We start from the raw sequence: 12,910 nt of genomic DNA on the forward strand, positions 1-12,910 counted from the left end.
TCTGCCCCAGACAAACAATAATCTCCGAAACTGGGACGGCGGGGCCAAAGAGAAATACATTTAAGAACGAGGTCGGACCGCACTGACGGGCACGCGGGTTTCAGCTGCCATGCGTGCTTCCCACGTTGGAAGTTGTTCCCTTCCGAACACTGCATAAGGTTTTGGGTCAACGAGTCATTCGAATATCCTATGGCCTGTATCAATTAGGCCAACGGTCCGTCTCGGGATCGCTTTGTGATCCTTCGGACGGATCTAGGAGCGCCATGGTGCCTGTGCTAATGAGGGGATTGATGGCGCAGTGTCTGAGCGGCGTAGATCTTGCATGTTTTAATCGAGGAATGGCCCTGCTCGGCAAGTTCCTGCCTTTGCGTCACAGATCTTATTGACACATTGCATTCATCGCGAGGTCTTCGCTTGCTACGCAGGGACACTTTATAAAAGACATTGTTCTCGTTCGGCCGAGATGAAAGCCCCACGGGCTTTGTTCGGCTTCGCTATTGGGACTTCTGCCAGCCACACCATCTTCCACCGGGTGTGGCTTGATGAAACTTGTCATTTACGGGACGGTGAGATCTGCCCAACGGATCAAGGTGTCCGACCATCCATTTGCCATTCGATGAGGTGCGCCAAGCACTTGGTAAAGGCTATTGAGAAGCTTTAAGCTCCTCGGGTTCCAAAAGGGCTCTCCACTCCGGATGTTATCAATGTGGAGTCAAAGTTCAATCTTGAAGAAGCCGGCTGCTCAGCTTTTTTTTTTTTTTCTTCTCGCGTATCCAGTTAAATATCCAGTATAGTCAATTACCCAGTAAACACACTTAATCTGCGTGTGTAACTCTGTTTCGTTGAGAGTCTCTCAGGGTGGAAAATCGGGCTTGAAAAAACAGGCAGATACGATGATAATGAAGCTTAAGATGCCCTCGTAATGGCACGCCTTCGCACCGACTGCTCAGCATCTTTGTGGTGAGGGCGTCTGCTGTGCTCAAAGTGGTGTCTTCTGTTTGATGTTATAGCATGACTGATGCATCTCATTCCATGTGTACGTCCCTGCTTCCGTGTCTTAAGAAGCCTTTGGGCTACTAGATCATTTTCTAGCTTCTCGAGTCTGGCTTCTGCAATCTAGCTTCCGGAATCTCGGTAGGTAGCTGAGAACTGGTTGGTTCTCATAGAAGAGGTTGCTTATAGGCGCTCGGTCAAGAAGATGACCAGCTTGCCTTCTTCGCAATTAGCTTGATGTTGGTCGGATCAGTGTTCAGTCGCTCTTTGCTAGGGTGTCATGAAAGGATACGGCGCAGTTTGTGAATTAGCAAGAGGCACTTCAAGGATAGATCCGTCGATCTGCGGATTAGTCCGAAGGTTGGGTTCGAATGACAAGTTCGTCCAGTGCGATCGCAGGTGAATGCAACGTTGCGGCGCGAGGAAATCCGTCATGTTAGTAATAAGTCAAGCAAATCAAGTCAGGGTTTCACGCAAATTCATTGGGTTCCTGAGATAGAAGTAACTAAATACAGGTTCAACAAAACTCTGACCCAGCTCTTATTCCGGATTTCACAACATGATGCTTCAACGGCAAATGTCCCGGATGTGAATTAATCCTTATGAATAAATTGGATGATATACCTGTCGTCTGCCCGTTCTTCGTGTAGTAATATTCTTGCTTGCAATTTCTCCTGTGTACTCTACATATATTTTACAATCTCACAGGGTTTGTAGCCTGCGCCGTTGGCAGAGACTGTGACTCCTCTGCTGGTGAAGCCTCCTCCTCAACACAGCCTTGCTGATCGGAAAGCCCGCCGTAGAAGCTTTCTTGGTATGCGGCGTCTAACTGGCGTTGGAAGTTGGCGTCGACAAATGGTACCTCAGTCTTCTCGTATTTAACGTCAGATAGCGCTTGAAGAGCATTATCGGGAAGGGATTTCCACCCAATGACGTCCCTCCCATAAACCTTGTCCCCATCGGCGCCGGTAAAAGGTGCCATGGCATTGTCGTGAATTTGTATCTGGGGACGGGTGGGCATATCAACGCCAACGCCAGAAGACTTGAATGTGATATCGCCAGCTTTTGCAACGCCCCATTTCAGGTGATCGGTCGTGAACGAGACGCCAACTGGCCAGGCCGAGGTTGCATCGTCAACATCGCATCCCCAGCGGTTGATCCAAACAACAATACTAGCCCAGTAATGTGTGTGGCCGTTGTCGTCCCCTTTCGCCCACCGAACTTTCGGGAAGTAGTAGCTGTACATTATGCCCACTCGGCCCTGGCTTACACCGCGGCGGACGTACACTTGGCCGCCTTTGCCGTCGCCACAGCCGTCCCTTCCACCTCCAGTCGGTCTCAAGCCAGCACTTTTCTCCTAGGTCAGCTTCTCGTAAAGCATATGGAATAGCGGTAGTGCGGTGCTTACCCAAGATTTCCGCTACTATCTACAGCTGCGTAAGGGTCGCAGCCTCCCGATACGTAGAGATTGGGGTTGAAGCGAAGTTCAAGCTGGCCATCGAATCCAGGGGAGGCATTTTGTGTGAAAGGCACAACCTTGTCGTGATCGATCCAGTTGTGACCACCGGAATCGTCGCCAGCACGTGGTAATACAGACGATGTCACGCACCTCAGAAGGAGCAGACACCCAAGGAGCGGTTGAGAGTTTCGGAACATCATTGTGTTGTCAGACGTAGTCAAACTGAGGTTAAAGAGAGGTCTGATCTTGCCAGGCTTGAATTGAGTCACGGTCTACTTATGTCTCGAAGAGTAGTTCTCATCGACGGCTATGCCCAGGAGGTGTGATGCTGTCGCCAAGCGTAGTGAAATTGCCAGCCTCGCTGCACAGTTGTGACTTACTATTAATAACCATCCAGGGACAGCAATAGGGTTTGGAGTTTTGTGATTGCGATCCAGTCTCTCTACAACTTCTGTTGATTTCACCGTGTCATCAGAATTATTTGTCCCGCAGCTGTTCGCAGCCTCAAGACCTTCCGGCTGTCAATTTCCATGAGACTTACATGAATCTATTTTGACTTTTTGGTATCTTTAGATGTTCATCCCATGCCTTTGATCGGTTTTCTTTTTTCTTTGTTGTGGCTAGGTCATTGACTCAGATCCCTGACTTCTATTAACACAGAGTGCACCCCTAATAGATCCCATCCGCTCCTCATGTCCCACGCATCAGCCACACCCGGAGAGGAAAAAACACTCCGGAGACCGATACCGAAGAGCATGCCAAGGTAAAGACATTTATCAGCAAGCGATTGCGTTTTAGTGGCTGACTCGCAGTCGATGCTCGTTATGTACATAATTAGGTGTCCTGATATTGTTGTGTTTCGCGCTAGGCTCGAAGTCCTCGATTGCGTGCTTCTTCTACTCCCTCCGACCCGGTATCCACCTTTTGCCTCGCGCACATTTCTGTAGCAGACACAATCGGCTGCTGTCTTCCTCTAACGTACCTTACGGGATTCACTTTTTTTTTTTGTTTTTGGAGACACTAGCGATAAGAGGTAGGCAAGGGAGACATCCATTATCCTTCTTGCGTGCTAACTTTTCTTTCGCAGTTCTTTGCCTGGAGGCGCACCTTTCTTACTACCGTATTACTCTGACGAGAAAATATAAAAGAAAAAAGAGACACATCCACCATATCGGCTGTAGATTCACGGAGCGATGATGGAAAATTGGTAAAGCTATGTTCAGAGTGCTTTTATCTTCTTTGCAACACAACGTACAGGTCTGATTGATAACGGCGGTTCATTCAATTGCATCGCCGCTTGATAATCTCTCTGGCGCTTTCAAAATCCCTATTTACCATATCTGCTTTCTCTGCATGATTGCATCAGGTTTGGGGGTATCTACGGTCATATTGATGCGGACCAACAGCATGTCTCGTTGTCTGTGCGGGACAATTAATCTGATTGAATCTAAATCGGCGAGACGGGAGTGTCCGGCTGAGCGCTCCGGGCAATCTTACGCCCCGAACGCCCCGGGCACTAGGCAGGACAACTCCGAACTTATCACAACAATGCAATTGATTGGCAAAAAGAGTTGAAACATGGCAATCTCCGGAAAGGATAACCTGGTGGGACACGTTATTGAATTCATTAAATATGCTTCTACCAGCGACTTATGACCACACACTGTCCCACTTTTATCCGCATAGGATTATTATGCGTATGCTCGGACCTGCTCATGACATCAGAGCGAGTCAGCTATCAAGTAAATCTCGCCATCTGGGAGGCTCACTATGGTTCTTTTTCCTTTATTTTCAGCACCGCCTCTTAACTAAGGTTCACGTCTTAACTCGAATGATCTATCTATATTAGAGGAGGCCGACAAAATGCCCGGCGAAATTGGTTATTGGGAAAGGGAGATCTAGATAATTTATCCAGAGGCGGCGTGCTTAATAACCTTGCAAGATGGCTCAGGAGCTTTGGGGGCTGAAGATAATAGATTGGCGTTCTAATTTTAACGGAGTCGTCAATGACCATTGTGAAGTAAGGGTCTTTAAATACAGCAGCTGGAGGCAGTCCTGCATGTGTCTTTCATCGATAGACCCGTCCGCATAACCTAGCCACCTACCTGTGCTTTGTATCTATTTCTATTTAGTCGCAATGCGTCTCAGCTTTGTGCCCAGCCTGTGGCTCACAATTGGCTTGCTCTTAGAATCTACTTTTGGCGCAGTGAGTTAAACCCCCTCGTCCCACGTCTTATCTTTGGATATGGCACTTATGATGCGGTCTTGATCGCTTACTGACCTCGCGATTCTCTAGATTCTCGTATGCCAAAAAGCCCCGATTCTCGAGCTTCTGTGGTTCTAACCAAATGCTTCTTACCATAGGGAAATGCGGCGTACACCATACAAGACTCTGCATTAGCTAAATCGGTCTTCACAAATGGCTATGAAAATGGGAAGAAAGCTCTCGTTCGAGTCGTTGTAGACTCTTTCGACTACAAGATTACAGCCAAATCGGCGTGGAACGCTCACGACAGCACGCCAAACCGGTTACATCTCAACGAAATAATGATGGCACTCTGGAAGGACGACGGGCTGGAGCCGGGGGAGATGGTCACTGTCGAATTCTCTTGGATTGTCAATCAGCCCACGAAAGATGCAATTGCCAGCGTTCGTAGTCAGCGCAATGCAGGCTCCTCTGACACTGTTAGAGTCACTGAGGGAGAGACAGGATGGGATACACTAATGGGCTGTCCATTCGGTGGTGTCGCCCAGAGATTGGCAAGCGAGGCTGGGAAGTCAATTTTCTCCATCACGGTGACGGACGCCGGGCTAGATGACATGACTTTTGAGTTCGAATGAAAGAGAGAGATCGAGGAGACTCCTTAGCCTTGGATGACGTATTCAAGTAGTTTAAGAAATGTTTTTGCCTAGTCTTGATGATAATCAGCACCTGCCAACCCCTGTTATCTACTGATTCACTCCAGCTTTTGGTTTTGAATTTGTTCCTTCCCATCAGAAACTGTACTTTGAAAGGACTGGTTAGCGTCGCGAGATTGTCACGAGGACCTCGCTATTATGGTACAAGGTATTGCGTATGAGTGTGACAAGCAATGGGTAAACAATATGATCACAACTCCGGGTAAAACCTTTAGACTTCGTCTGGTTGCGGACCATGACAAAATTGCGGTGGATATCAAGGATGTCTATTAGATAAAATAGAACAGATTGCTTCCTATTGAAGTCGTACCGTAAGGGTGCTGGGCCAAGCTAAAAGGGTAGATCCATTGATCCGCGGATTAGTCCGAGCCCCGAAGATTAGCATCAAATGAGCGAAACCGTTCATACCATTCCAGATGGATACAACGTTGCGGCGTAAAGGAACCGGCTAATACCAAGTAAACCAAGTCAAATAAAGGCTAGAGATCGTCGCATCGCCGCAGTTCCCCCGCATTCTCTTCTTCTGGCCATTGCTACTGTCCAGATTCAGAACCACACTTTTGGCGCGATTGTATGAGAGCGGAAAATTTAGTCGCTTACAGAGTTTCTCGGGGTATGAAGAGGCGAGATAGTACAGTACTGTTTCGAAAGAACACAGCGCATATGGGTTCTTACTAGTATCAAATTTTCTGCTCTGTTGGTGGAAGCAAGTCGTCAAACATCATCAACTTTGCAGAATTTGCCTCAAAATGCTCTTGAGACCTAGCGTTATTTTATGGCTTCTATTTGGGATTGCCAACACTCAGTTTCCTGACGGAGAAGAACTCGATAAGCCGGTGTCGTTTCCAGGGACTCGAGAGAGAACGAGGTTGCATGCTGGATGGCGCTTCTGGCGCTCTGATTCGATTCCAGATGGGGTAGTCTATGAGCGCCGTCCGGACGCCAACGGCGATGAATTGGTCGAGCTGAAGCCATGGATCATGCCTACCGCGAACGAGTTCATCGCCGACCCTGCCAATCAGCACCAAAGTCCTGATTCACAACCGGCAGTGAACATCAACTTTGCATCTCCGATATTCGATGATAGCAACTGGGAAAACGTCACGGTGCCTCATGATTGGGCTATCAAATTGCCTTTTCTAACTGGCAGTAGCCCGATCATTCCAGCTGCGATGGGTCAACTTCCGGTTCATGGTGTAGGTTGGTACCGCCGAGACCTGGTCATCGGAGACAACATCAACGACACTATTCGCTACCTGGACATCGATGGCGGCATGTCTTACCCAATGGTGTGGGTCAATGGCAATCTGGTTGGGGGTTGGCCATTTGGATACAACTCGTTCCGCCTGAATATTTCACCATATTTGAAAGAAGGCAGCAACACCCTGGCAATCCGCACGGAGAATCCTGCTGGGCATTCGTCGCGTTGGTATCCAGGCGCCGGTCTCTACCGCAACGTCTGGCTGACGACAGTTACATCCGTACACGTCGGTCACTGCGGCACCAAGGTCATCTCTCGCGATGTTTCCAAAGACTCGGCCACGATTGACTTGTCGGTCACAATCCAGACATTCAAAGACTCTATTGTGGGAGCCAATGAAACACAAACCACAGTTTCCATCATCAGCGAAGTCTTTGAGCTCGACTCCGCAACTGGTCAACGACGCCGAGAGCCCGTGGCAAAGTTTCCCTGGCAGACCCTCAACTTGGCTGGCAATCACACTGAGACCAACTCCTCCGTGATCATCAACATTCCTAAGCTGTGGGGACCACCTCCCTCGCAAAAGCCCAGTCTCTATGAAGTCGTCACTACATTGTATGCTGGAAAAGATACACAGCAATCCGTGCTCCTGGATTCCTATGAAACCAGGTTTGGTATCCGTTCTGTGGTCTTCGATCCGAATAAGGGAATTATCGTCAATGGCGAGCATGTCTATCTACAAGGTGTCAACCAGCATCACGATCTCGGAGCCCTAGGAGTGGCCTACAATCACCGAGCTGCAGTCAGACAACTTGAAACACTGCAGGAGTTGGGTGCCAACGCAATCCGACTATCACATAATCCTCCTGCACCCGAGCTACTGGATTTGACAGATAAGATGGGCTTTCTGGTGATCAACGAAATATTCGATAGTTGGTTTGAAGGGAAAGCTGACCTAGATTTTCACTTGATCTTCGAAGATTGGCGAGAGCCTGATCTGCGCGCTTTGATCCGGCGAGATCGAAATCACCCATCAGTCATTCTATGGAGCTACGGTAACGAAGTCAAGGAACAGTCCAGTGACGACGAGGGAGCGGCAGAGATTTCGGTGTACCTACGAGATATCTGTCACCAAGAGGATCCGACTCGACTCACCACATCGGCTATCAACTTTTCTTCTCCGAACTCGTCACTGGCTCAGACTCTGGAGCTCATCAGCATCAACTACCATGGTGAGGGCATCAGGTACGGCCCAGCGTACGAGTACCTGACCGGGAATAAGAAGACGCCCCAATACGACGCTTTTCATGAGGCCTTTCCCCACAGGGTCATCACGAGCAGTGAATATGCGTCATCTCTCAGTCTCCGAGGGTCTTTCTCGTTCCCTGTCACGCCGTACAATAGTGCACCGGTCAACAGTACAGATGGAGATATTCCAAACGAGAAGGGCGTTAGTGCCTACGAGCTATACACAGCCCAAGCTGGATCATCGCCCGATCGGGTCTTTCTAGCCCAGGATGAACACCCGTACGTCTCTGGTGGCTTTGTCTGGACAGGATGGGATTACATTGGGGAGCCCTACTACCACAAGGGCACCAGAAGCGGGAACTGGGGAATCGTCGACCTGGCTGGTTTCAAAAAGGAGCGATTCTGGCTATACCAAGCTCGTTGGCGACCCAACTTTCCAATGGCACACATAGTTCCGCACTGGACCTGGCTGAACCGAACTGGGGAGATCACGCCCATTCACGTCTTCTCATCAGGTGACCAGGCCGAGCTCTTCGTTAACGGCGAGTCGAGAGGTCGAAGAACTCGCGAGAGTGACCCGGGTTTCTATCGCTTCAAATGGGATGACGTGACGTACGAGCCGGGAGAAGTGCACGTTGTCACTTACAAGGATGGCAGGAAATGGGCAAACGACACCGTCAGGACTACGGGCGACGCTGTTGGACTTCGATTGAAGGCTGACCGTGACAAGATTGTGGCGGACGGCGAGGACGTTTTCTTTATTACGGTCGAGGTCGTGGACGCTGACGGGAATGTGGCACCGTTGGCAAATAACATGATATCGATGTCCGTCGCATCTGGGCCAGGCGAGATCGTTGCCACAGACAATGGACATCCGGGGGACTTTACAGCGTTTGCGTCCAAAGAACGAAAGGCATTTCATGGTCTACTATTGGCGATCGTCAAGTCTACCAGTGCAGGGGACTCCATCATCACAGCAAACAGTACCGGATTGAAGTCTGCGAGTCTTCTTTTGATAGCTATTTAATACTGTGACGAGACAATACAAAGTCGTGCTTTTTCGGACGTGAACCAGGTTTCTCTGTAATTATACAAGCACGTTTACAAATTTACTGAACACGGTATTGTCGAAATTTGTACAAGCAATCGGCGCAGTCTCCTACCGATACTACGAGCCAAGTTGTATGAACACCATCAAAACCGCTGCGTATCTGGACTGCTGTCAGCTGGGCGCGGGCTCGTTGGGGCTAGATAACTTACGCTGCAGTGGCTCCAAGAGCTTCAAAGGGTTTGGCCACCATGGCTAGGGATAAAACAAGAAGGAATATGAAGATAAATACGGTAATCACAGCAAGCTTTCCCTTAAGATCACCCATAGCCTGGAGAATCCAGATGGGTGTCAGGAGCATGACCACTCCAATGGCAATAATCACTGCCGATGCAAATGCGTTCATACGTTTGTCCGAGTAGTAAGTTACTTCTCGGGCATCGTAGCTGGGTGCTGTGTTTTCCCGATGCCTCCACACTGGTAGTGTTCTGAGTCGGAGGGAACTATCTATGGCTTTCCTCAAAGGAGTCTTTTCCGTGTATGCGACTGATACGAGATCTTCCTTTTCCAGATAGGCTTGCTCCTCGTGCGCAATTGCTGCGTAATCGTGGTTGAAATGCCAATTTTGGACGTTCTTTCGATCTCTCTTTGGAGCCTTTGAATACCGTCTTAGTGCAGACTGTTGAAGGATGAGCTCATCTAATAACTATTAGTGAGGGGGTCAAGCAACTGGATCATTGGAATTATTCACTGTAATGCCTCAACTTTTCAGAAATTGCTTTAATCAAAGTAGAACGCCCTTCAATATCTCCTCTTAATGTGCCATTGTTGAAGTCTGGGGCATTTGCCGCCATCGTGCCCTTATCTACGTCTTGAAGCTCCTCCTCAAGCTGCGCAATCTCATCTTGCATCGCGAGCGCTACCCTCACATTCAACTCATCAAACCGTCGGAGAAGGAAGAAATTATCTTCTGAGGAGATGAAGTCGGAGTATCCTTTGTACCCTATGTATTTCCACGGCTTTTGGTGAACCTCGTCATCCGTCGGCTTCTCATAAGCGACGGTGCTTGGCGGTCGGCTTGATGTTTGACTGCAAGTGGCCGACCGCGCTGTTCTAGAACTTGTCGATGGTCGGTCCAACATAGTATTTGCGGACATATAGCTTCTTCTACGGCTCCCGAATATAAATATAAGGTGTTGGTTTGAAATTCGCGCATTAGGCTTGTCGGCGGCTGTGGAGGGGCGGAGTGGTCAAATACCCCTGCACAATGCTGCACCTGGCTCGCTGGCAAGGCATCCTCCTGCAGTTGGTGTCAACATGTCACAGCCACTTGTACACTGGGGCCATCAGGTGACGACTGCATAGCATACGCAATTGGTTGGTAAGAATATCTCCATGCAGACTTGCTGACATAGCCTGCCGTGGATGCCACCCTACAGCTTGGTCAGGCTCCCCAATTTACTAACTAGTCGCGCGATGCTATTCTCGCTTTTGAGTCGCTGGAGGCAGCCTGGCTTGATAAAAGCCCATTTGTCTACCTGTGAGGCCATCAGCTATTTGGAGTTGTGTCACCCACCTATACAAAGCTATTCCTGCCTTTTCACTATTGACTCGGATCCTTGCTGCCACAGCACACCTGTTCAACCTATTGGCCGATTTAATACCTAATAAGCTGAAACCATGGCCGCAACTGTCAAAAGTCCGCGACTTGCCTTGATGGGCGAAGAGAAAGTCAACACAGAAAATCTTGACAATGCATATTCATCAAGAACGGGGCAAAGTCAACGAATTCGACAGTACCACTCAGATTCGACAGGCGCATCGGCTGCTGTGCCTCGAACTATCCCCGAATACATCCTGGACGCCCCAGTTCCGGGTATGAGAGAGATCTTAGGGGAAGTCAGGAGGAAAAAAGATTGCACACGAAAGGCAGAAGCACCACCGACTGGCCAGCCACAGACACAACAATACTTCCAACGCCGACAACCACGAAGACAAAGCAACCGTCCAGACCACCCTGGCGACGAGGAAGACAGTGATTCTGATAGAGAAGACAAACTCAGGAAGACCTACGGTGGGAACGACGAGAAGATCCATAATTGGAATCCTTACCAGGTCACGAACGAAAGGGCCTTCGCCCAGAACATGACGCAGGTTATGCGGTCTCCAAATCTGCATAATGAACATGGTACATGATAGACTGGAGTGTATTGATAGAACGATAAAGTCACAACCTGTCCGAGATATAGTTCCCCCGTTGATAATGACCGTGTCATGGAAGCTTTTTACTTCATATGACTGCGCGCTCTTGGTAATTCAGTCAACTCAGCCCTAAGTCTCGGGTGCCCAGACGCGGAGAAATTTGTACCGAAGGAACTTTCGGCATAACGCACCAGATCACAAACCCAATAATTGATCTTCTCATCGATTATTACGTTCCTCTTGTCTCACGCGGGACTTCCATAAACGCAGAGGAAACACAGCGGACACGCAGGCGGTTGAAGGTAGCACGTCGGCAGAACTGAAACATCCCTTATGTCCTGATATTATGGACACAACTTTGGCTGCCTGTCTTTTAGACGTTTTCCGTTTTGATGCCATTAAGGCAAAGATCTAGAATTGTTAAGGAAAGTTTAATGTGCTCAGAATCTGAATCAGCGTGAAACTTATGTACAGGCCGACCACGTTGCTACCTAAGTAAAACGCCATAATGCCACTATGAAATAGCGGTGAGAAGACTTCTGAAGCACGGGAAGAATGATCCCTCGCCTACCTATCCAGTGATTGACCGTATAAGATTCTGGCTGCTCGCAGCCTCTATCGGTCGAGTAACGTGCCACGCCTTCTAGGTGGTCTTGGCTGCATGAGGCAGACGGCTGCCTCACTGAGGCTGCTCGGAGAGCCTGGCGACCGACACTGCCCCAAAGCCCCGCACATACTTGGAAGCAAGTGCAAAATACAATGGCTTCTTTCACATCCTTATATCTTTACGAGTCATTCTGTGTTCTTGCGCAAGATTCATCCGGGTATACTTTGCCGACACTCCTCGAGTACTCCGATATATCGCCTTTTAACTCGTGCAATAGCAGCACAATCTTCGAATCTTTCGTGCCGACAAGTCAGATCAGGATGCGGCCGCCCGAAAACCTCACGACTACTACCGTCGACACTCCCACAACTTTGAAACACTCTTCGAGCACTGTCACCAAAAGAAAAGCCCGACATGATGACGATGCCCACATTCAGAATGTATCTCATCACCACCAACATGCTGATGAGCTTGATATTTCCCGTCCTGGCTTTCGGGAAGTTCTTGCAAATGTTACAAGGGTAGCAGCCGGTACGAGAAGCGCTGCAACACCACCAGTGAACCAGCCCCATGCATCGCCCCACAACCGACGTCTGCTCCCAACGAGAAAGTTCAAGAAGAAAGGCCGGTCTAGAGAAGACAGCGACAGCGAATCTGAGTCCGAAAACACCAGCCGACGGGGGAACAATGACGGCCAGTCTGCTTCACGCCAACGCGAGGAAGAATCTGAAAGGGTCGGGACCATTGGCTCAGCTGAATATCAACAAGGCGTCCGTCAAAAGGGGTATGACTGGATGCTCAAACTAAAGAAGGCCGAAAAGAAGTATGAAGACTTCCACAGAGAGTGTGAAAGGAACCGGGCAACAAGTTTGGAAAGACGAGAAGAATTGAGTCGTCACAGTTCAGCATTTGCTACGGATGGGGTTCCCCAAGGCTTTTATTTCAATTCCAGTTTTGTCTATCCAACCTTCCACTGGATGGAAAACTGGGAGAGGCTCCGGCAAGCACATTTCGATAAGATACTCTACGCTTATATCAAAGCTACATTGGGAAGTGAGTCTCCAATGGAGTCTCCTCATATACTTGACGACCTCAAAGAACTTGTTGAGGCCGTAGAGTCAGAAGTGGTGCGCCGTTTGGGCCACTTTGATCGACGCAGAAAACCTGACGGTGTTGAAAAATCTAGAGATTCGACAAATCATATCGAGTTGATTTGCTCATTGATCGACGCAA

General features: G+C 49.0%; 4 protein-coding genes across 4 annotated transcripts; 2 read left to right on the forward strand and 2 right to left on the reverse strand.

Moving 5' to 3' along the window:
- Positions 1-1,687: 1,687 nt before the first annotated feature.
- Positions 1,688-2,652, reverse strand: CGGC5_v002535 (uncharacterized protein; the record flags this gene model as incomplete). The annotated part of the gene is made up of 2 exons (XM_032025137.1): positions 1,688-2,342; positions 2,402-2,652. The coding sequence occupies 2 exons, from the start codon at positions 2,650-2,652 to the stop codon at positions 1,688-1,690; spliced, it is 906 nt and encodes a 301-aa protein (XP_031878263.1).
- A 1,937-nt stretch (positions 2,653-4,589) lies between these two features.
- Positions 4,590-5,293, forward strand: CGGC5_v002536 (uncharacterized protein; the record flags this gene model as incomplete). Its single annotated transcript, XM_032025136.1, has 3 exons — positions 4,590-4,658; positions 4,749-4,754; positions 4,817-5,293. The coding sequence occupies 3 exons, from the start codon at positions 4,590-4,592 to the stop codon at positions 5,291-5,293; spliced, it is 552 nt and encodes a 183-aa protein (XP_031878262.1).
- Positions 5,294-6,120: 827 nt separating this feature from the next.
- Positions 6,121-8,847, forward strand: CGGC5_v002537 (Beta-galactosidase BoGH2A; the record flags this gene model as incomplete). Its single annotated transcript, XM_032025135.1, has 1 exon — positions 6,121-8,847. One exon carries the CDS (start codon positions 6,121-6,123, stop codon positions 8,845-8,847), a length of 2,727 nt encoding a protein of 908 aa, XP_031878265.1.
- A 141-nt stretch (positions 8,848-8,988) lies between these two features.
- On the reverse strand, positions 8,989-9,779 carry CGGC5_v002538 (uncharacterized protein; the record flags this gene model as incomplete). The annotated part of the gene is made up of 3 exons (XM_032025134.1): positions 8,989-9,031; positions 9,081-9,567; positions 9,620-9,779. 3 exons carry the CDS (start codon positions 9,777-9,779, stop codon positions 8,989-8,991), a joined length of 690 nt encoding a protein of 229 aa, XP_031878264.1.
- Between the last annotated feature and the right edge of the window lie 3,131 nt (positions 9,780-12,910).

This window comes from Colletotrichum fructicola, assembly GCF_000319635.2.
Source record: "Colletotrichum fructicola Nara gc5 chromosome Unknown KSG_Nara_v1_contig01, whole genome shotgun sequence".
NCBI classification, from domain to species: domain Eukaryota; kingdom Fungi; phylum Ascomycota; class Sordariomycetes; order Glomerellales; family Glomerellaceae; genus Colletotrichum; species Colletotrichum fructicola.